Source organism: Myiozetetes cayanensis, unplaced genomic scaffold, assembly GCF_022539395.1.
Source record: "Myiozetetes cayanensis isolate MyiCay16 unplaced genomic scaffold, myiCay2020 scf1, whole genome shotgun sequence".
In the NCBI taxonomy this organism is placed as follows: Eukaryota; Metazoa; Chordata; class Aves; order Passeriformes; family Tyrannidae; genus Myiozetetes; species Myiozetetes cayanensis.
In genome coordinates this window covers 135,146,457-135,170,676 of record NW_026086604.1, presented here as the reverse complement: position 1 = coordinate 135,170,676, position 24,220 = coordinate 135,146,457, and the positions used below count along the sequence as shown (strand labels likewise).

Sequence of the window (24,220 nt, the reverse complement as noted above, 5' to 3'; positions counted from 1 at the left end):
GGGAAGGGCTCTAGAATAAATTAGAGAAGCAAAGGAGATATTAGCATTTTTCACAGTCAAAAATGAGAAGTTTGACGTTTTCCTTTTCAAAGTGTTTGAGAAACAAGGATAGATAAGCACTCAAGATATTGCTACCCTTCTTGGAAGGCATCTTTGAATCTAATTACTATGTCTTGGCATTTTTATTCCATAGTACACAGACTAACAACAAATACACTTCCAGAAAGGGATATGAACCTTGCTTAGAATACAAAGCCAATTAATCCAAACTATTGCTCCACAACTTGAGGCAAAAGCACAATTTAGCCTGGGGCTGGGAAATACTCTAGTGCTGGTGGAAGTGGTGTTAGTGGTGTGTGTGGGGGGTGTATGGTTATTAGTTTCTCAGTTTCTTGGTGCATCCACAATCCCTGACTAAGCTGGACACAGAAGTATAGAATACTTTCCATACTTTGGCTTAATCATACCCATCCCAGACTTTGCCGAATTGACCAAGACCTGTTTTGAAAACTCTAAGTAGTTTTCAGGCTACTGTGAGACAATTTGGCCAAGTGTAGAGGCTTCCCTGACCCAGCATTCCTGAAAGTTTGAACTTCTGTGTCTGCTCCTTTCTGTAAATTTTTCAGATCAGATACTCTGTTTTAAAATTTTTCAGGTCACCATCTGTAAGTTATGGATAGAAATTCTTCTTAACCTTGCATAGTTGGCTGAGGGCAGTGTCTTTGTGCTCCTCTGAGATGAGCATCTGTCAGTTGTGTAGAACGGACATCACCTGGGATGGAACAATAATTTGATCCTTTATGTCAAAACATACATTCCTATACAGTTCATGGTATATGTGAACCTAAAATATGTCATGCCAGATCTGATTATACATATAATTTTCAAGTTCAACAAAAGGTTTTGTTTCTTTTCTCCCCCATAATGTTTTAAAGAAACAGAATTTATCTGAATTAAAAACATGATTGGTGGTGGCAAGTGGGTGGTTCTGTTTACCCTGCCACATTATATAGTACCACTTTTACTCCTTGTTTGGATAGCAGTCACAAGACCCAGATATCAAGCTGTGAAAGTATTTTTCTTGCAGCAGCCTTTCTTTTTTTGGCAGGCAGTGGCTTTGGAGATGCCTCGCATTTTGTCATGTGATTGGACTGCTGATGAAGTTTCTGTGCTGCCTCATTTTTCTGGATTCCATCTGAATTAACTCTTCTTTGGTCACAGTTGTTAGCACACTTCTGAATGAGTGGGGCTTTGCATCATAGTGTAATGAGCTCTAATACTTAATCTCTGTAAGGAAACAGCCTGTAAAGAAGGAATTCACTGCATTTGTTCCACGTGACAGAAATCTGCTCTTTGTACCTCCAGCTGTCTACATTGAAAACACATTCTTTCTTCATAGTAATATTCCTTCCTGAAACAAGGGAGAATGAGGGGAAATGACTTGTATATAATGGTTCCATATAAAAACATTCAGCTAGTCTTGTAAACACATAAACTAGTTCTTTGTAAACAAGTTTCTTAATTTTCTTTAAACTGAGTATTTAAATGTTAAAGAGGAAAGCTGGGTACATCAAACACATATGGTTCCTATTGCATCAGAGGCTTTCTTAATTTTGGTATTCTAATTGAAGAGACATTTTTGAAAGCATGCTAACTTTACAGAAACTAATCTGTCTGACTCTGTCAGGTCTAGGTTTTATTCTTCCATCTATCACCACTCTCTGGAAACATTTTCCACTTGAAATGTGCAGCAGCAACAATATCCCTCATGGACTTTGAACTGCCCTCAATACTTCCAGTGGGTGATGTGGAAGCATGGTTTGCAGTTGCTGATGTTGGGGAACTGGCCAGGGTTTAAAGGGGAGAGAATTAGGAGGAGGCATCAGGGAAGGAATGGAAGTAGGGATTATAATTTATTTGTAAATTTTTGCTTTATTTCTGGACACAAAATGCTCTAAGTTAAGTAATATTTTTAACTGGACAAGACTTCTGTACACATCAGAGAAATACTGCATGTCTACTTTAAAATATAAACTATTTTAAAATTTCATTAAACAGCTACTTCCCTTAGATAAAGCCCAATTTCAGTTTGGCATTGAATATGTGTTAATTTTCCCTCTTAAAAAACAAATGGGCAGAAAACGATGAAGTTTACATTTGAGGTAGGTACATTTGAAATAGAAAACATGTTGATATCTTAGGCACTGCATTACAGTTTCTGTTCGTGTGGGCTTCCCCTGCAGGTGCGTGCTCAGCAGAGGGCTGAGCAAGGTACCTGTGCTTGCAGGTTGTGATGGGGTGGGATGTCTTGTAGAGGTGAACTGGAGCCCCTTCTACAGCACCACCCTGAGCCCTCTGCTGGGCTCTGAACTGTTGCAATGAGTGCATCAGCTTTGCCACTGACTTTGGTCTGAATTCTGTATAAATCCATCTTTCCCATGCATACAAGATATTTAACAATAAATTGTCTTTTTTTTTTTTTTCCTACAAACATGTACAATATAAAGTCCACAAAGGTCATAGAGGTAAATTTATTTATTAAATGGAAATACTTGGGTCCAAAAACCATTATGAATCATTTTGGTGTTTTAAGTTCAGGATGCAGAGTAAATTATTCCAAAAATAATGGTAGCCAAATGTCATTCCCTCCAAACATTTGTGTAATATCTATTTATCTGTGGGCAGATGACTGCTATGTATAATCAGAGGCAGACTTTTGTCAAATTGAGACTAAGTAAACACAGCTGAACACAAGCAAGTTGGACTACAATTTTTTGAGTTTTGCCAGCACTATTATGACCTTGAAAATGAATGTTTCTTCAGAGCAATCTGCTTTCAATATAGGAGAATTTTTAGTGTTTCAAATTAACAAGTGTTGATTGAAAATTTGTTATGTTTAATTTTAATATTTTTTGTTCAAATAAATGAAAAGTGTTTATTTGTCCAAAGGAGGACATCCTTTCTGCTGCTTAGAAAGTAGAGATGTTTTGTACAGAAATATTTCTTGCTTGTGTCTGTGACACCAAAAACAACATTAGAGATAGAGCTGTGAACTCAGCTGAAACTTCATTATATAATCAGAGAAAATTTTCTGTTGAAACATAAATGCTTTTTTTTTTAAATGTTCTGTGCAAGTGAACATAACTTAGTCTCCTTCAAAACATTTTCTAGAGACCCTGTTTTTCTTTGAGACATAAAAAGAAACAAGTCTGATTTTGTTGCAAAACAGGAGTACAATTTAAACCTTAATTTTAACATGTGAATTTTCTGCTTTTACAATACCAGTCATTTGAACAGAGAACATTTTACTCCCTTGATTTTAAAGGTCACAGCATTTGGAGTTCAGAGAGGCTTTGGAGAGAATTCAGATAGAAGGCCTGACCAAAAATTTGTCTTTCAGTAATTACAGAAACTGAGTCTCATCCATTGCCAATATCTTTGTTTCGAGGCAATTCTTTCAAAGAGATTCTTTTTTTTCCTTTTAAGTGCTGTATAGAAACCAGCTTACACACCAAACTCACTGGTAGGACATGTACAAAACATTGTGGCCAGGGGTAACTTCCCCAAAGTCCTTGTACCTCATATTTGTAAGTCATAACTTCCCAATCTGCCATTTTTGGGGGTAGCAGTTACTGTTTTCAAATATCTAACCAATTCTTACAGCAGCAACAGTTTAATGCCAGCAGCCAAACGTGCACAGCACCTTGTATTTGATGGGTTACTACAGCATGACTTTGGCTTTGCAAGCAAAGTGCCATCCCAACAGGCAGTCTTGGATGTTTTTTGAAACAGCCTCGACAAAGTCTCTTCCTGCTTCGGTTTTCTCTTCCCCTGTCATAGCAGCAAAAGAAAAATGAGAGCCAGGTGGAAGTGGGGAGGAAGTTGAAAAAGACAGAGATGATAGAAAATAAGATAACATGACTGAGAAGTTATTTTGATTGAGAATTGCAATCAGTGAAGGTGGCTATCCTTTCCTGTATATTCCTATACTTTGCTCTCTCTCTCTACTGAAATGCAGATTTCAGAAATAAAGCAGGTGTTGCTCCCAGGCCTGTCTGAGCAGGTGTAGCTTCTTGACATTAACCAAAATCATCTGAAAAAGGCCTTGATGCCAGGGTTTTTAGACTCTGTTGTTTCTTCTGGGCAGCTCCTTCTTGGGGTCTAAGGGTACAGATAGTCATAGTGTCGGTGTCCTGCTGTGCATTCTGGGATTTCTGCTTCATCACAAAGGCTAATAAGGCTTACAAAAATAAAACCGGAGTGTACCAGGTGTCATCTAAGCCCTCAGAGTGGTCCTCTGGGTGTTCGAAGGGTGCAAGACGAGTACTAATTGCAAGCTTAGGACCATCAGGCAGAACTTAAACCTTGAGTTATAACAGCTTGCAGCAGCCAGCTATGTTTGAGGTGTGAGAAGGCAAAAGCCTCACTGCAGATGGGGCTAAGGGTGGTCAGCAGCTCTCAAGATACTCCTACCTGAGGTGGTAGTTGTCTAGGAAGTGCTATACAGACAGTATTTTAAAAAGATATGCTGAACTTGTAATTGCAGTATGGCTGATAGTGTCTGCCAGCACTAGCCCAGCCCTGCCTGCAGGCTGGGGGAACCACTCCCAGTGGTGCTCCGAGGGGCTGGTTTTGCCATCACCCTACTAGTTTGTTCCTCTGAAGTAAAACGGTTTGTGACAGACAGCCAGCTAAGTTGGTTGTGTCAGTGCTCTGTGCATCCTGATGAATCTCTACCATCAAGTACAGTGTTTGCTGGTGGTGTACAGTCTGGAAAAGGAGAGTGGGCAGGAATGCAGGCCCTGTCTGCCTGGGGGATTTGCTGTGTCTGCTTTGCAGGCCCTTTGCAGGTCTTCATAAACTTCACAAACTGTGATGTATAGGCTTTGGCTCTGTGGGAAAGCTTTGGCTCCCGGGCAAAAATGAAAAGTAAAAGTTCTTGCAAAATGAAAGAAAAAGCTTTTGTTGTTATGAAAGTGGAAACAGAAGTGCTACTAATAATAGCAGTAAGTTAATTAGAGAACATGCAACAGTTCACAGAGCTTAAAGCCTTTGTGTGGTAGCTGCCTCGCTTGCGTGGCTGCTGAAAGTCCTTCTCTTACCCTCCATCCAAAAGCTCAAAGCCTAGAGTTAAGCTGTGTTGGAGAGACCAAAGGAACTCACTTTTTTCACCATAGTTATTTCCTAAAAAATATGAATGTTCTTTATCTCTGGAACCATGGCTTCCTGTCTCATTGATTTTCTCTGTAAAAGTGGAAATTCAGGATCTTAATTCTTAAAAGGGAGATGAGGATACAAGGCTTTCTGTACAAATACATGTCTATTGCAGATGCTGCTTACCCTTAGGAAAGTATCTGAACGGGTCAGGGAAGACATAAACAAATTCCAGAAGTGTGAATTACTCTGAGATAACATTAATTCGATTGCTCCTTGAACAAAAAGTCCACAATGATTTCCAATTGCAGCTGAGTAAGGAATTGTATTCTATGAATGCAGGTATTTTTCATACTTTTATTCAAATATATGTAGTGCAGGTTCCCCTGATTGCAAACCCTGCTGGGTAAAGGGATTTTTTATTTATTTATGGTGACAGGAGGGAAGACTAGTTATTTGTACATGATGATAAAGCTTCTGAGTTGTTTTTGATCTACAGAGCTTCCAAACTAGTAAAAATTCACTTTTTTTGTGTGTCAGTTGATTTAACCATAAATACTATATGGCTTTACCATAAATATGCATATGTGTTTTAAGTCTGATATAGCAAACTGTTGCAGGAGAGAATTCCCTGACAGAAATCTCCTGGCTTCCAGGAAAACATGTATGAGCTAATGTAAAACAAATATGTAGTAAATATGAAATTATTGCCTTCTGCACCTGTCTTACATATTTTTGAAGCACATTATCTCTGCACCAACCTGACATTTTTACAGTATTAACTTTATTTTGTGGGAAAATATTACAAGGGGTTACTTTAGATAACACTGTCTTTGATCTTGGAAGCTGATAGTCAGCAATTCAGTTAGGTTTTACAGAAGGCTGTTGGCTTTAACTGCTTTTAGGTCACGTCCACTATTGCAATTTGGGCTACACTAGTCAGGGTGTCAGTGCCTGTTTGGGAGAAATACATTTAATACTTCTGGATAGTACATTTTTCCTGTGGTAATAGTACATTGTGTTTCAATAATTCATAATTTTATCAGCACAAAGGAAATTGGTTACTTTTTATTCATTATTTAAAAGATATGTGTTATTACTGTCACAATTATTATTATTGCTATTTTAGTGTGGTCTTTATTTAGGTACAGTTTGCAGGGGCTGTGGTAGCTTTTTCACGTGAGAGCTGTTTGCAATGATCTCAGAGAATTGGCATCTTCAGTCAGAGAAACAGCCTGGGCATATTGCCCATGGTTCAGAAACTCTCTATTTGAAAGCAGATCTGTTTGTCTTGAAATATTGTGGCTTAGGGTCCTCTACAGCTCAGCAATTGCGTCTTTGCGAGCTGCTCTTCCTGAGATGAATGGCAAAGGGGTATGAATGAGCCTCATTGTTATGCAGTGTGTCCTGCAGTTAAAGGAGCCGAATGGAACAGAACTAATCTCTGCAGCATCGTGGAGTGAGTTTCACAGAGCCTCTAAAATTCATGCAATTGTGCTGTACCCAGAACTGCAGGCAGTGTATCAAGGTCAGGATGAGTTAGTAAGCCCTTTCTGTCTGCACCAGTCCTTGCTATGATATAGGTCCATTAATGTGGCGCAGCGTTGCTGTCATGGCTCAGGCAGTGTTCTCTGCCACGTGGATACACATCCCCTGCTACGTGGTGCACATTTACTCCAGCCTGCCTTAGTGGTTGAGGCCCCAAGTGCTGAGATGTCTGAATCCAGCCCCTGTGTTGTTATCAGTTGACGACGCTTCCCTGCTGGTTTCTTGAAAATCACTGTCTCCAAAAGCAGCAGTGTGTGTTGAATAACAAACCCCTTCACATTCAGACTCTTCAGGTTTTGGAAAAGGGCCAACATTCTTGAAGAATGATATAGTGGCCAATAAACATCTGCAGAGTCTGTAAGACTGTCAGAAACAGTAACGTTGAAAGTAAAGATCATATCAGTAGCAATTCCCCTGTCTTGACAAGGCATTCATTGCAAATATTTGTTCAGTCATCCTTGCTCTCATTCCCGTTATCACAGACAGTTTCATATGTTTTGCCAGAGGAGCAATTCCGTCTTCGTCCACAAAGCGGTTCACATCCAAGGCCTTTGCAATGTTAAGTACTGGGCTACTACTGTTTCAGGACCTCACACACGTGCTCCTTCAGAGTGCAGGAGCTGCGTCTGTCTTAGGCAGAGACTCTGCTGTGAAGGTTGCTTACAGCTTTCAATTTGTGAGTGTCTGCAGCACTAAGGTTTTGCTGCTCCTTGAGGATTCAAGCTTAGTCTGGCTGAGCTATTGCACTGCAGCAATCTCCACAGTAGCCAGGATAGTCCTTGAGCTCTTCTAAGCACGATTCTCCTGCAGAGTTACTGGAATTGCACTGCACTAGGACTCAAAGTGTTTTAAACACAAGGTGATGTTTGGACTAGAAGATGTTTTTGCTTCTTCACAAGTCCTTGGCAAATGGGCACATCTTCCTGAATAACTCTGGGCATGTTGTTCTTCTGCTCCAAGAGCCTTTCCTTTTTGCCTGTTTTGCTGCACTGCCTCTCATTTGCTCAGTGAATAGGAAAACTGAAAACACAGTCCTTCTTGAGATACCTCCAATACTTACTAGAATCTCTGAGGGCCCGTTTAGATGATGTCTGGGAACATTTAGGTTTGGGAAGAAATCCTGTAATGGAAATAATAACAGTGCAAGTTGTAGTGAGTAGGAGCATGAAGACTGCAATAGCTTCACAAGGGAAAGCAAAGGAAACAGAACTAAACAGTTGACTCAAAAATAATGCAATCAAACATTAAAATCACTTTTGTGCAATTGGAGATGAGAATAATCCACAGGCAGCTCTTCCCTCTGCGGCTCAATCAGCAGTGTTTGTTTCTGCTGGTTATTATGCATATGGTCAGGGAGATGTGTGACTACAGTTTTCTGTGTAGGTTGCAGTAATTCCTCAGGATGCTGAATAAAGGGGTTCCCATCACATTTTGAGCTAGATGAGGAAGGAGCTACTTTTCTGACATATGTGAGTGGGCCTGGTTTGAAAGATGCCTCAAAACACAGCTTATATCCTCATTGGGTGCTTGTTGCTGCAGTAATGTGAATGCAGCTGAGCACCTCTGAGGACAGGATGATTAATTTCATGATGTACCTTTTCATACATTCCATGTGGTGTTTTCATAAGACCTCTGTAGGATTTCACAAATGGGGAATCAAGGCACCAAACAATTACAATTTGAAGTAATGTTAGATACATAAGACCTCATGGATGCTCATGATTTCACGGCTTTGTATACATGCAAAGCAATGCTCTTGTTGACCTTACTTACACCTGTGAGCGCTCAGCATTGCTGAAGTTGGAGAGCCAAGGCTCTCCACTTGGAGTCTAGAGACCAGGGAATATACTGTGGTACCTGTGAAAAGGTCAGTTAGAACAACTAACTGAGCCCCACACAAACCTGTAGCACAAGCAGAGAGACTGTCAGTCAGTAACATGATTTACTTGATGGTGCCATATCCATCTGATAGTCTTTTCTCTTCTTATGTCCTGTTCCTGCAACAGCTTCAGAATTGCTGTGACACGGCACTGAGGTTGTACAGGGAAAGGTCTCATCTACTGCTGTGGGTTTGGCTCTGGCCCAACTCCATCCTGTGCCATTGGGAAGCGGTGACCACAGAAAACACCACGTGTGATTCTGCTACTTTATCTCATAGTATACTTAGTGTGAAGGCAGACTGCTTAGTCTTTCCTGTTTTAATGCACATATAATGTACAAGAAGATAGGAGTATGTGTATATATTTGAAAATATCTGTATCTTCTTAGAGATATAAATAATTTTTAAAATTTTGTATGTAATCCCTGGATTTGCAGGATCTGTTGTGCAAGAAATTGTCTGGGTTACTATAAGGCTCTTTTGCAACCTACAGCCACTTTTTATGGCTGTTTAATTGTTGGAGCCCTGCTGATGCACTTTTCTTACAAGCTGCTTGAATTTTTATGCTTATGATCTCACAGAGCACATTAAGTTTGGGACATCACTTAGGGACATCAGTTAGGGACATCACTGGGCTTTAGTATTTGCACATGTGCCAGGGGAGGTTTAGGTTAGATATTAGGAAGAGGTTCTTCACCCAGAGGGTGTTTGGGCACAGGGAAGTAGTCACAGCACCAGGCCTAACAGAGTTCAAAAAGCATTTGGACAACACTCTCAGGCACATGGTGTGATTCTTTGGCTGTCCTGTGCAGGGCCAGGAGTTGGACTTTGATGATCTGTGTGGGTCCCTTCCAACTCAGGATATTCTGTGATTCTGTGGTAAGTATTGTGCACATCTGACTACCCCATGCAGTGGATGGAAGTAGCTGTGTTTAAAGAGATCATATTTGTCAGTCAGTTCTTTATCTTACAGGCGAGTGAAAGAAGCTGTGAATTTCCTCTTTCAGACAGACTTATCCATTCTTTACTCCATGCTGCTGGCTAAACACACCGTGGAAATCGGTTCTGGCATTGACTTAGAAGTTCCTCCACTTGCCTGAAAATACAGCACCTTGTAATTTAAATTGCCTTTGTGCAGCATATGCCATGTCTGAGCCTCCTTGGCTCCCACGGACGGGAGAGGAGCTGGCTCCTGCAAGCGGGGCTGCAGGAGAGGGGGGCACATTTCTCCAAATTCTGCAAGTGGCTTCTGAAAATATCCTGTGTGCATGCGTTCGTATCATAATGTTACACCGCATATGTAGGGTCTGCTCCCAAACCCACAGCCAACTAGCATAACAAAATCAGATTTTACTGCTGTAGTGTCAGCCTAGGGTTGAAATACGGCTTTGAAACCCTCCCTTTCACCCCACTTTTTTAATGAAAAACAATCGTGCTGGAGTGTAATAGTGCTTATCCTGGCTGCATTTTACTTCAGCTTTTTATTTTTAAAGCCTTATTTTAGGCTTTAAGAGCTCCCAATTAAACTCTTTAGATCCAGAGTAAAAGCCTGAACGTGCCTGCCTGCACAACAGCAAGTTTCCTGGGTGGGAAAAGGGATATTTTTGTGTTAAAACTAAAGAAAATGGACACAGTGGAATGTTTTCTCCCTTCATATTCCTTACTCTTCTTTTTCCCGATGAATCTTCATTTGCCATTTTCTCATTTTTGTCACATCTCCTATACTCTTTCCTTTATTTCTTTTTTCTCTTTCCCTTCCCCTTTCTCCTCTTTTCATTATTTCACTCTCCAGCTCACCTTCTGCCAAACGTGGTTTTCGCAGTTAACCCCTTAATGATCTACAGCAGGAAGGCGGACGACTTTATCCAGTCAGTCAGCACAGCACATGCTGTAAATCCCTTCCTAAATGACACACACAAAAAAAGAAGCCTAGGTCAGATGTTTGTTTATGTGTTGTGAAATGCATGTGGGAGACTATCACCAAGGAATCTGACAACATTGCACTACTAATTACATGCCAACTCAATGAGAAAAGATTTGATTTCAGTCAGCTTTGCAGCAAACTTGAAAAGAAAATAACACCACATAACCGTCACTTTGTTAACAGCTCGCCTCAACACTCCACAGCCCCAGCTCCCATTGTAAGCTCTGCTAAGATCTGGCTAAGAAAACAAGTCTCACACCGTGCCCTGCATCACACCAGGGAGAACACGCTGTCACTGGTCATGGGAAATTTAGAGCCAGCCATGACAGCCTGAACAATAAAGTGATTTATGCAAGGTTTTTATCTAGTTTGCTAGCTCATAAATTCTTACGTTCATGTGCATAGTCCAAGACTGTAAGACCATTTGCACCATTCCTACTATTATGTGGGGCTTTCAGTGCACTTATTAATGCAAATATTAATATAGACTTGCAAACTCAGTTCTCTTTTTATGATTTATAAAATACACCTATCGCAGTCTCTGTGGGCATGTACACTCATTTTATAAAAATCACATGCATTAAAATGTAACTAGATGCCTACTCCCACTGCAGCAGGCTCTAGGCTGCGGAATGTAAAAAAATCTTTGGGTTCCCAGGTATTCAGGAAAAAATCTTGTGTGGTAGCAATCCTTCACAGTTAAAGATTATATCTGAAATTTTGGTGCAAGAAGCAAATTTCAATGAAAGATTTTCATGGAAAAGGCTTGGTCCTAGGGAATTGATGGCAAAGAGATATTTCTAACGCTGGCAAGACCCAACCTATGGGTCTTAATAGAAGATGTCAGACCAGAGCTGTAGCTGTTCCTGGAAAAAAACACTGGGTGTACAGGGAAAAACACTCGCTCTAGCTGTCACTGAACATAAATTGTCATTATGCAGTTTGTTCATCTGAAAGGACATAACAGCTGATGACAGGTCAGTTGTTATACTTGCTGCCATTGTGAAGCCGAAGGAGTGAGGTAACAGGGTTGTGGGGTGACTTCATTACAAGCTGCTCTGTAACCTCCTCCTGGAAGAGAGAGAGAGCAGTGGTAAAATAAAGGTTTGCTGAAAAGGAGCTTTCTCTAGAGTCTGGGCCCAGAGCTCGTTCCTACAAATTTCTGACAGCATTCCTCCTCCCACCCAACTAAGGGATATGGTAATAAATCTATGTCAGTAGAAACCCAGTACCCCCCTGAGATCAGACCAGCTGTGATTGGTATCATGTGCTCTCCCAGGTCACACTGCCTCGCTGTGTCTGCAGCCACAGGTCACCTGAAACTCCAAGAGAGACTTCCATCCCTCCACCAAAAGGCTCTGTTGCATGAGCACTGCCAACCCCAATTGGGCAGTTTCACACAGACCTTCCCAGTCTGGGACCTATTTTGGGCAGGAGTGGCCTCACAAGGGACAACACTGAATGGATCCCATGTGAAGGTGGCCCGTGATCTGCAGGAGGTCTGCCAACGGGGCGAGTTTGGGGAATATTTCTGTAGGAGACTCTGTGGTTTGGAGTCACTTCCAGTGTAAGCTTTCCTGTCTGCACTTCTCCATAAGTCATCCTTAATAGGTCTATTGTCCCTGAGGGAAACCTGGTAGGATGACGCAAAGGGAAAAGGGTTTAAGAGTTTCAGTGCTGGATAGGATGAGTCCGGTCTCTGTGCAGAAGGCCTGTAGTGGTGTAGGTCACTGGCTGAGCATGTTTAGAAACTCATTTCTCTGTTTACATCAGGCTCAGAACAGGAGCCTGCAAGTGTAATCGTGGGACAGCCAACTGCTGTTCCTCCAAGCGAGAGAAGATGAGGTTTTCTTGTTTTTCTAAAGATGCTAAAGTCTTCGTACCAAGATTAAATGACATTTCTTATAAGAGAAGAGCCTGGCCTAGTACTTTGGGCTACAATTTCCCCTCCCTTGCATTGCTGAGCAGCCTTGGCTAAGACACCTTCCCACCCCAGATGTGAGTGCAAGTTAGTGGTGTGTGATTCATGGTTTACTTTGGGATCCTTTGTGGGTAAAGAAGCTGCGGCAATGCAGAAGAATACAGGAACATTAACTCCAATTGACCTGACTTTTTTCTTGGAGAAACAGAGATCTGAAATTCTTATGTGCCTTGAAATTACAGTTTGGAAAATTCTGGAGTCAAGGTGTGTGTGTGTGAGCATGTGACCTACCTCATCTCATCACTGATTTGCTCACACATGTAAAATTGGTTTTTCTTTCAGCTGCCCCAATTTATTTCCTGTTCCTCCCTCTTTTTCCTCTGCTTGCTTGTTTTGAAAATGCTGGTCAACACATGTTAAGCCAGAGTCTCCAAAACCAACAATAGGAAGTTCAGGAGAGGCAGCAAGAGAAACAACTGAATAACGTTGCCAATTTTAAAATGAAGATAAGTTATACAGGACCTTTTATTGAACCAACAAATATTTTATAGTGTTCACCGTTTGAGGCCAGCAGCTCTTTTTAATTTTTTTTCCTCTGCTTTGAGCTAGAATAGGAGGTGCGTAATTCATCAGGAATCTGTACATGTTTAAGTAGCTTCAAGAAATATGACTGTCATGTGAGACTGACGTGCTGTGTCTTGACATCCATGTCCATTTTTCCCCTGCTACATAATGTTCTGTACCCTTTCCTCTCTGTCTTATTCCCTCATTCACACATTCTTTCCCTTGTTGGTTTCAAGCCATCCTTGCTTTGTCAGTGTTCCCCGATAACACAAAGCAGGGTTTAAGCCAGTTGTTGCAGTTCAGCTTGAGCTGGATATAACAGCGAGAGGGGGAGCAATGTGGAGGCTTCTTGGTCCTACTCAAGTGGTCAGTCTTGCCTTTGGTGTTCCCGGCAGGGCCTTTACGTAAAGTCAGTTCATCACCACATACATGATATTCTTAGGCTGGTATTCTTATATCCAAAGGATAAAATGTAACTGTAATTAACATTATTTAGCCCACCTCTGAAGCTGTCCAAGTATATAAAAGTTATTAGTTTGGATGTGGTGAACTGTAAGAATCTGAATTGTTCTGAAGTGTTTGAACGTGCCACAAACACCATGTAGCCAAAGTACCTTTGTACGTAGTAATTTGGAAGTAAGTGATGCCACTGTGCAGTTTAAGGATGGTTTGCACTAGTGTGTAGTTTAAGGATGGTTTGCCTGCAAGAACCCTGGAGTTTACTTTCTTCTGGGTAAGCCTTTTTGATAGCAGAGGAATGAAAGAAAATTATATTTTAAATATAAGAGAAATCCAGGAAAATTGTGTTCTTAAATGATTTTGAAATGGTCAAAATATTGCCTAGGCATGTTGTCCTTAGACTTCTGAGGCCCATTTCCATCTCTACTAAAATGGGATGCAGGCTGCCTTGCAAGAGAGTTGTCAGGATCAGCCAGTGAATATTTATGATGAAATTTCATGATGAAAAAAAAAGCCATTAATATTATTAATAATTATGTGAGTCCTGAAAAATACCATGCTGTACCACAAAGCTGGTATTGTCTGATGTCTGCACTCTTGGCACTACATCCTACAGTAAACTGTATACTGAAAACTCCTACTAATGGAGAGGTATACAGGATTCCATTGGTAAATGATTTATAGTGACTTCCTATTATAAACAAGAGGGAACAAATATCCCACCTAGCTGGTTTCTTTGGGTGGATGCTGAGAGCAGAATGAGACATTCCTGGCTGGGTGAAAGCTGATTCTTTGGATGCCTGCAGCTGGGAGCAGAATGAAGCATCAGAAAGTGAGGTATAAATGACAATCCCTAATTATAAATGATTGAGTTTCCATTTTCACAGTGTTTAAAACTTTCTGGTTGTAGAGAAAGTGACCACTGTTTTAAGTGGTTTCTGAACTTGTAACAAAAAAATATTTCTGATGTTTAATATTATGTAGATTTACTGGAGGATCTCAATATATGCTGAAAGCCTACAAATGTCCTTTGACAAGAAGTATAATCCTTTCTGAGACAAAACAAAACACCTTCGGCGGCAACTTTTTTTGGGTTTCATTTAACAAATATGCTATTGAACACAACTGTTGTTTTTTCAGGAAAATTATTTGTGCTGACCAGTTTTATGCTGTTTAGTTGTATGTATGTATGTATGTATGTATGTATGTAGTAGGGTAAATGCCATTATTTATCCTTTTAAGTAAATCTTGAGAACAGTGTGGAATACAATAATTCATCAGCACTGGCCTTCCCTGGAGCCATTTGACACATTGATCTGAGCTTGACAAGTGTGTAGGGTTTTAAGTTTGTGTGACAGCCTGCCTTGATCCAAGAGAGGTGGCCACACTCCTTCAGAAGAGAGCAGAGGTGGCTGCCACCAAAGGCGTATGAGTGCTTGGAGAGGACAGCTGTGGTGCATCCTTGGTACCTCCTATAAAGTGCTGCTTCTGATGTACTGAGAGAAGGCTCATGAATTAAGTGCCCACCAGCACTTGCTCTGGGGTGAGTCCTTAGCAGAGGCTGCTCAGTGAGAGGCTGCTCAGTGAGATTGAGTATGTTGCATCATTTTTCCATTCATTCTGTCACCATTTCCAGAGAAGTTACCCAGCCACCATCGCCATTTCCTTGTTGCCTCAGAGAAGAAATCTAGGAACATGTTGTGTGATGGTCAAGAAACTGAACACTTTCCATTCTGAGAATGCTGTTCTTTGATTATTTTCGTGAAACAACCTCACCAAAATGTTGCTTTTACAGTTGAAATATACTTTGCAATTCTTGTGCAGATATGTCAAATATCAAAAGCTTTAATTATCAAAAGCTTTAATTAGTAGTTGAGGGTAGACTAGATAGATTGGAAAATATGAAGAAAAAGCAAAATGTTGGGAATGTTAGGTAAGATTCACTTTTTTGGTCATTTTTATAAATTCAATAAAATTTTGTCATCTATGTACTTTCTCTGGTGGGTGAAGAGCCAGACATGACCGGACTGCCTTTCTTCCAGGCTGACCTAAGCCATTAAGGGTGTAGTTATACTACCAGTGTACTAAAAACCTATATACAAATACAGATATGGATTATGGATGTACTAAATATCCAAAGGAGAGATATGGTCCTCCCTCATCCAGTTCATAGCATATCCACATGAATGATAATGCTGTCCAAAGGGAAAATGTGTGAGGAGTGGTCACAGAAGAGGTCTTGCTTAGTGATCTGACTTTGCAGCAGCACTCGGGGATGTTGGACTGCAGTGTTAGATAAATGGACTGAAACCACTTCTTAGAGGACATCTCTGTTGCTTATGAATGGAGTCTGGACAAGTAGCCTGGATAAAGATACCTGACTTAGATGACAGTTTAGTGGCATGTGAGATGAACCCCACTTTTGCTCTCAGTTGTATCAAGTTGGTTTGACTGGCAAGATGTCAAGGACCACATAAGGAATGGTCTTTGTCTCCCTCAGTGTGGTTATCCCCAATCAAAAAATGATGGTAATGTTTATTTCCTTCACTAAGAGTGGTTCAGACAGATGTGAGCTGCTTGCATCCTATGGTAGTGCCAACCTGGCATATGCTGTCAGAGGTTTGGTATAGCCAAAAGAATTTTTGGCAAGAAAAAGGGGACCTGTGCTTCAAAATGATGGATTTTCAGACTTCACTGTACTAACATGCTTTTAAAGCAGTTATTAGCAAGAGCTTTGCAAATTATCAGTGATGGTTTTACTGTAACCCAGTTTCGAGTTTCTTTGACATAAATTATTTATTTGAAAAAACCATCAAACCTGAATAGAATAAGAAAAGACTTATAATTCAGGAAACATCTTCAGCAAAGTTAAAGAATGGGCAGCTCTTTTCTCCTGGATTTTATTTTTTAGTTTTGCTGCTGCTTTTATATACCATGGGCAGACCGCTTTCTTGTAGAGCTGGCTAAACACCAGTAAAAAATATTTGCAAATACTCCTTCAAATAAATGCTGGAATTGGAATGTGTGTCACCATTCGCACCTACTTTCCTCAGAAGTTTGTACAAGCAATTTTTTTGTTCATAGGAAATATTTTCCAACAGTGAAAGAAACTGAGAGATGCTGGATAGAGGTGTATTTATATCCAGGTTTGCTCTGGCAGTGATGTTCTCTGTTACATACCATTTCCATTTCTATGCCTTCTGACCTATTCAGTCCAAACCTCTTCTTGAAAATTGTCTCTAATTAAAAAAACAATGAAACAGGGCTGAAAAATTCTTTGTAGCCAAGTACAGAGTGAAGAAGGAGACTTTTGATGTCATTCGGTACCTCTTTCTGGATCAAATGTTTCTTTTTTCTTTTGTTCATTGTGCTCTGCATAGATTGAACTTCCCCCTTTTGAATCCCATTCAAGCATTGATCTAGGAATGCTTAAGAGATACTGGTTTAAGATGTGTGCTTTTAAAACAAAATTTAAACTTTGGTGAACATTTTTTTATAAAGCTGTTTTGCGTAAGGATGGAAGCCTGCTAAGGCAAACAACTTGGCAAACAGCTGACCTCTGAAATTACAGGTGGCCTCCCTGCATTCCTTTGGTGAGGCTGTGGTCTCCAGTGATCACCTGCATGTGCTGGGCAGTGGGACTGGGCTGAGTTATTGGCTGTGTGAGACAATGGGCTGCTGGCCGTGGGGGCAAGGTTGCTCATAAGTGGAGGGTTTCCATGTACTTTGGCACCTATTCCACTGGAAGTTCTGTTTAAAGACAAGATCAACTTTCAATTAATAATCTAATGGAAATCTAGCAGTAATGTTGATCTGTAGTTGGTAATCTGGTCTCATAAAGATGTGCTTTACTTTATGAGATTTATGGTCGGTTTAGAGGCTTTTGGGGTCTTGTAGCCATTAGTGTTCATTCTGGTGCTGTTCCTTTTGTTTTCCTCTGTATTGCAGTTGGGCATCAGCTTCTTGCTCCTCTATAATGTATTTCTGTGTCAGGGTAGCAAAACCACTGGATTAAGCCTAGGCATTTCTGCTTGGTAAATATTTCTGGCTTCTCTGCGATGTGAGGGTTTAGTGAATGAACAAATGTTACTCTTGATGAGAAAGTGTAGTTTATGCCTGAGATGCAATTTCATCTTTGAAGGCTATTAACCTTCACAGGTTAACACACCAAGGTGTGCTTGTTACTTGTATCCTTCTCAGGCTGCCTCTGGGACTGAGGCGCGGCCTGAGCAAGGGGCACATTAAAACTCACACACATCATGTGTGCATGGGTGAGAGTCCTATTTTTAGTGCATACAAGAAGGCATTCACTGAAGGGCAAGGAAGCTGATTTTTATTTTTAGGTTTTGCAATTCCTTATGTCCTTGGGATTTATGTTTTTAAAAACTGCTCTATCACCCTGCAGAATGTAGGTGAACCTTCAAGACTACCTTTATTCTCACTATTGCCAAGATGACTTTTTCCTTGGCATAGTCTGGCGTGGGATATGCTGGGCAGGTTTCAGCACCAGTTCTGCCAGTGCCATTCTGGTGAGGCATAGTGAGATTCTGCTTCACAAAAGCCTATTTTTGTAAAGTTGTGGCTTGGGAACCTCTCCACAGCATTTTTGGTTGGCATTTGCCCTGCTCCAAGCTCAGTGTAGCTATCTCCAGGCAGATGTTAGCATGAAGCTTGTCCTTTTTATGTGCCAAAGCAAAGGTTTTATTTTAAATCTGGTATCAATTTTTTAAAGAAATCTTAGGTCCTTTCTCAATATGCCTATTCCCTGAATGTGTTTCTTTTTAAAACTATTAAAATAAAATAGACTTTTTTTTTTTCTGTTTTCAGAAAATCTGGAGAATGGACCAAATAAGTGTGAAAGGTAAGGGACTTCACAGTTTTCCAAAATGATTGCTGTTATTATGGTTTTCCCGATACCATGTAGCTGTGTAAGCTGTATGTGTAAATATTTGTTATTGCTTGAATCTAGTGCAGCTAACAGAAAAGGAACCAGCAAAGATGAAACGTACTGGAAGGAGATCAACGCAGCTATGGCCCTAACAAACCTTGCCCAGGGGAAGGATAAACTGCAGGGAACTACCAGCTGCATCATTCAGAAATCATCACATATATCAGAAGTAAAGACTGTTAAAGTGCCATTAGTTCAGCAGTTTTGAGAGATGGGTCCTTTTTCTTTTTTTTTAATGTCAAATGGACATTTTCCTCACAGGATTGGTTTTCAGCAAAATCGGATTCACAGATATGAGGCAAATGTGGAAAATAGGTCCCCTCTTATAGGATGGTCAGTTAAAAAAATTAAGGTCCCTTCTGACTCAGACGTTTCCATTGTATTAAATGAAATGTTCAATTGCTTCTATAAAAAGCATGTAAATTATAAAAGAACTGGTTTTATCAGAACATTAACTTATTTTATGTTAATCAAAGTGCGCATAAGATGTTTGCATTGCTATTACAGTAAGTGCCTTGCTTTGAAAAAATAAGCTATAACGTGGGCATAGTACAACAGTGTTATGCCTCAAAATGACAATGCCATAATGCTTAAACTTTGTATATTATTCCAAGTGGGCTTAAGCAGCCGAGGGCTAAACACATTACTGCTGAAGGCCCTGGAGAGTTGTGCTTGTTTGACTTGTACAAATTGATGAGTCTTAATGAAATTGTTACATCATTCTCTCTTTTTTTAATCAACAGTGTTATAAAAATTGTACAGTATGTTTTGTCAAAGTGACAATGAGGTTGTTATGCATGTTTCTTACCTGTATATGCAGTATATTAAAATACCAAAATCATTCCTTTGAAAAGTGCAATACTCTAGAACACAAAAATTTAGGAAATAAGTTAATTGTTCAGATTCTTTTGAACTTATGCACCCAGCTGTGTTGCTCATTAAAGATTTCTAGTTGAGAAGGTGTTAGCCAGACTAGCTATAAATTCAAGTCAAATTTCTAGAATTTTAAAGCTTTACTAGTGACTTACTGAAATTCTGATAGAAGTAAAACTGATTTTTTTCTTCTTATACAAAACCAAATCTGTAGTGCCATTTATTATTTGCAATGGAATTCAAAAATGTTTCCATGGTGGAACTTATTCCTTTAATGTGGTTTAAACATTTTCATTTTGTATGTACTGCATAAATGAGGACAGTTGATTGACATTTCATATTTCAGTGAGAAAAATCTATAATATAAACTATCAAAGCCCAAGGTAGAATCCCAGTGGGAACTGGAACATTGAAAAATCTCAGCATTTAAGGCAGAAGCATTTTAAGAAGATACTAAACCATGTATTAAATGTCATGTCTCTAAACTTGACTGCTATTGAGTGTAATAACTAGCATAAAACCAGGTTTATTTTTAAATTTTATTTGGAGGTGTACAAGTTATTTTTAAGTCATATAACAATAGTCTAATGAGGTTTACAGTGCTTGAATAAACAGTGGCAAAGCCAAAACCAATTTATACTGAATCAGTTATAGAAAACTGGAAAAGAGCTGATTGTTGCAAGGATTTGGATTTTTTTTCCTGTGGGTATTCTATCAGGTTTTTCCCTAGTTCTCCCTTTCCTTGTTTCTCTTTTTGGTGAGCCATCAATGAACAAGACAAGACCTTAGTTCTGCTCCTGCTGAGTTTAATGGCAGAACTCCCACTTCAATGGAAGCAGGACTGTGCTAATGATGAAACTCACTTCCAAGTAGAGGCTGTTTCAGTTGCACTAAAATAGTCAAGATACATTGCAAATATCAGCCTTGGTGTGACTTCTTAGGAAACTTCTTGATGTAACATAACATTGTTGGGTTTATTTAGTGTACAATGAAAATGATTTGATATGAAAATATTTTGTACATATATATTTTTACTTTGTTTTCTAAATTGCTGATTTGCATTGACTTAAAGTGCCAAGCAAGAAATGTATGTTGTGACTGTATGAACAGTTGAAGTAATGTTTTACTGACTTGCATCATTATGTGTCTAAGATTCCATGACATTAATTTTTGATACTTTACTGGATTTTGACATAATAATGTGAGTTTATAACTAATAGCAGAGAGTTAATACTTCACTTTTGTTCATACTATTATAAGTTATTCTGGTATTAAATATTTTGTGACAATAAATTCATGGTTTTGACAAACCTTTCTGTTAGAAATATTCAGTGTTTTTGTCTGTATAAATGACAACAAAATTTGTCTTGTAAAAAAGGTACTTTTGGGGACTTCTCTGAAGTAAAACTGGAGAAGACAAGCCATTGTATAAACAACTCGTTAATGGTTCTTTTTTCAAATGATCAAAGCACAAGAATAACTGTAAAACACATCAAGTGGGTTTTAAATTTAAGAAATACTTGGCCTAATTTCTTGTTACCGTTTCCTTTAATTTATTTTTTTCTACTGCTGCTTTAGAGTTTTCTGAAAACACAAATTCTAATGAATTATGTGTGTCTTTTTTTAAATAACAAAAGTCATGATCAGTGCTGAGCCAACAGCTAATGAAAACTCAATAATTATTTATGATATTGGAAAAACAAACATTATTACTATTGCTCTTCTTTGTTTCAACATATGTAACCATTTTAGTAAAATAAATAACTGCAAACAACAACTTGCTGTTTTGAATTAAATATTCATTTATCTGTCCTTAGACATTTCTGGATTCCTGTAATAGTCAGGGTTTCTCTATGCTGGGATACAAGCATGTGACAGGCAAAGATGGAACAGAAATGTTAGTTATCCAATTAACACACCTTGTGTGTGCAGTTGTGTGAAGTGGTTTAGTACATCCCTGATGAAAATAACTACAGTGAGGTTGGGGTAATGACTGCTAATGACAACGTGGCATGATGCTTATAAATCCTCTAACCACTGACCTGAGTCATTGGAGAGGGTCCATCAGATGGGAAAGGCTTTGGTCATTTAGGGTTTTTTGGGAGTACAGACTACATTTGCCTACATTACCCTGTGTGGATACTTGGCTGTGGAACACCTGTGGAGAAAGAGATGCAATCAACCCATTCAGAAGCTCAGTGGTCATAGTAGAAACCCAGTACAAGTGGTCTCCTAAGTTAAAATTGCTCCACTTGCATAAGAAGGGTGATAGATAAGGTTTGGTGGGCAATCAGCACTTTCAGGTTTTATTTCCTGCTGATCTGTGATCTTAGTACACTGCTGTAATATCTGTGGACATCCCAGATGTCAGTAAAGATCTGGATATTCAGCTGATATGTGAGTTCCTGAGGGAATATGTACAGGCTGACTTTTGCTGTTGGGAATGTGAAAAAACACCCACACACTAATGTTGCTGAGCTACTTGGCATCTACTTTGTACCTGAGTCTGACATGAAAAAAGAACTCATTCTGCTCCCATCTACTCTGTCATATCATTTGTAACAGCTGAGGACCCACAAACCCTTAAAAACCACTGAGAGTAAGGGGAGCTCCAATTTTCTGTTCAGTAGTTAGAATATATATTGGGATCAGGATTACAGTCTCCTTTTCCAGCACCATACAAGAGCTGCAATCTCTATTGGTGGGCTAATGTATAAATATGTATGTCAGGTGAAGCATTTTGAGGACATCTGATAACATGGTGGCTTAAGTTTTAACTTGGAGTTTGACAAAGGATGACAGCTAGACTTGGATACCCACGAGCAAGTGCGTGGAGTAATCACTGCACTATGGGCTAGAAGGAGAAGATAGGGAAAGAAGGTTCATAAAATGTCTGTACTGTGCAAAGAAGAATGGACTTAGCTTTGGCTAGGGGAAAGGTTATGTGGACTTAAACCTGTTTCTTAATTATCTCTTCACTCTGATAGATTTTGATTATGTTCTCTGGCTTTGATGAATTATACTTTTATCTACCTAAACTGTCCATCAGTGGAGACCCACAATACTCTAAGTGAAGATCCATCAGTGGAGAACCAAATGTGAGGTGCTATTACAGGAAGCAGCTTTGATTATAAAAATAATCATGAGCTTGAATTCACTGTACTCTTAATGCTCAGAAAGTCCTTCTTTGTACCCCTGTGTCATCCCCAACAGTAGGAGAGAGTGTAGGAATCATTCTGCATTAGTCAAAAGTGGCCCTGCACCAGAGAAAGGAGTTTGTGGCTGCCCTGGGGATCTCTCAAATACCAGGGAACTGCCTTCTCTCCTACTTCACCACAGTGGGTGAATACTGACATGAGGAATCACTCAGAGCCTGTCAGGGAGCGTGCCAGTGGGGCACACCATATCCTCCCTACCAAGGCACTGCCAGGTAGTGGGACTGCAGCCACCAAGCTCAGATCCTCCTTCGTGAATCCTCCCAGAGAATTTCAGGTTCCATATTGCTTCTGTTTCTTTCAGTCTTGAGGAAGTCCCAGGCCATATTCCCCTGCACGGCTTTCGAACGCTGGACGAGGTGGGTGTATCTGCTGGTGAATCCCCTGTGTGGGGTTGAAGATGAGAGTAAATGTATCTAGTCATGCACCTTTCCAAAGCTGCAGAAAAGCTCCTTTAAATCAAACTCCACTAGGACTATACAAGTCTTATTTGTAATTTGTGCATTCAAAACAACTCTGAGGGCCTCAGAGCAATCCTGGCAGAGCCACGATCCTAATACTGCCCTGAGAGAAAAGCAGAACAGCAAAGCTTGTCACTGCCCCTGGGGCTGGGCACTGCCCCAGATGCCCCCTTACTGTGTGGCAAAGGGAAGGGTGCAGCTGTCTTCTATCAGGGCTGACTTTCTCACACATACCAACATTTCTTGCTGTGAAACCCCATGTTCTGCTGTGAAACCTCCAACACAAGTGTGCACCCACTCAGTGTGACCACACTTTCTTAAAACTGGGCCTGTTATTTGCAGGAAAATAGAGATTTGGCATAGACTGAGAATACCAGATCCTCCAGTACTCCAGAAGCAGCTATGAAGTCCAGTGAGCACCAGTTCAGCGGTCTCAGTGACTGCTTTAAGCATGATAGACCCTTGTCATTCCTATCTTACTGTGAACAAACTATGAGACTCTTGGAGAATCAGGAAGCACCTCAAAGGGTTACAGACTCCTAACCTAACAAATCCAAGTATTTCTGAAGGTCTAAGGGCCAAGTCATGTTTCCATGGCCAATATAGACAGTTGCATGCCTACTCTGAGGCATCTGGACAGAAACTTGGCCTGGTTCAGAAACAAGGTAACCAAGTTTGTCATCAAGCCTGAGCTGCTTCACCAAGGTCCCCATCAGAGCATGGACTGGACTCAGCATGATGTGCATATGTCTGTGAAGCTTTTGGGCCGTTGCTTGTTCAATGCCTTCACTTGTTCACAATGTCCACAAATTTCTCTGCTTTGGTGCAGCATTTCAAAGAGGGCAGTAAGCGTTGTGTGGTTGAACTGTTGTGTGTAGGATGACATTGATAGTTGGGAGCTGTTCTGGTGAAACACTCAGCTAGCCCAGCTAGCTAGGGCAGGAAAGGGAGATGAAGCATGATACAAAGGGCTGAACTGCGTGAAAGTACTGCATTGACACACTGCAAGGGAGGCTACAGGAATCCAGCCTGGATGCGAGCTCATGTTTTACGAGCTGCTTTGCCAGTGCCCGGGTGTGCTTGATTCTCATTAGCAGCAGAACTGCGACCCAAATCCACAGCTTTCATAGTGCTGGGTTGCTGAGCCAGTGTTTAGGTTTGGGCCCCATCTTGAAACTCCTCTTGTTTAACAAGAAGGGAGGTGGTTGGCTAAAATACAAGTACCTTGAGGAAAAAAAAAAAAAAAAAGGAGAAAAAAAAGAAGTGGAAAAGAG

The 24,220-nt window shown here is 40.2% G+C and overlaps 1 protein-coding gene across 3 annotated transcripts in view; it reads left to right on the top strand.

Annotated features, from left to right (window-relative positions):
- MKX (mohawk homeobox) overlaps nt 1-21,041 on the top strand; it is a 48,808-nt gene extending 27,767 nt beyond the window's left edge. For 2 of the 3 annotated variants that reach the window (XM_050323111.1, XM_050323128.1), the window contains exons 6-7: nt 18,277-18,310; nt 18,419-21,041. In XM_050323111.1, coding sequence (XP_050179068.1) covers nt 18,277-18,310; nt 18,419-18,605 — 221 coding nt within the window. In that variant the 3' untranslated portion in view covers nt 18,606-21,041. The remainder of the gene's footprint in view (nt 1-18,276; nt 18,311-18,418) is intronic. The other variant, XM_050323121.1, reaches the window with a different exon arrangement.
- The last annotated feature ends 3,179 nt before the right edge of the window (nt 21,042-24,220 follow it).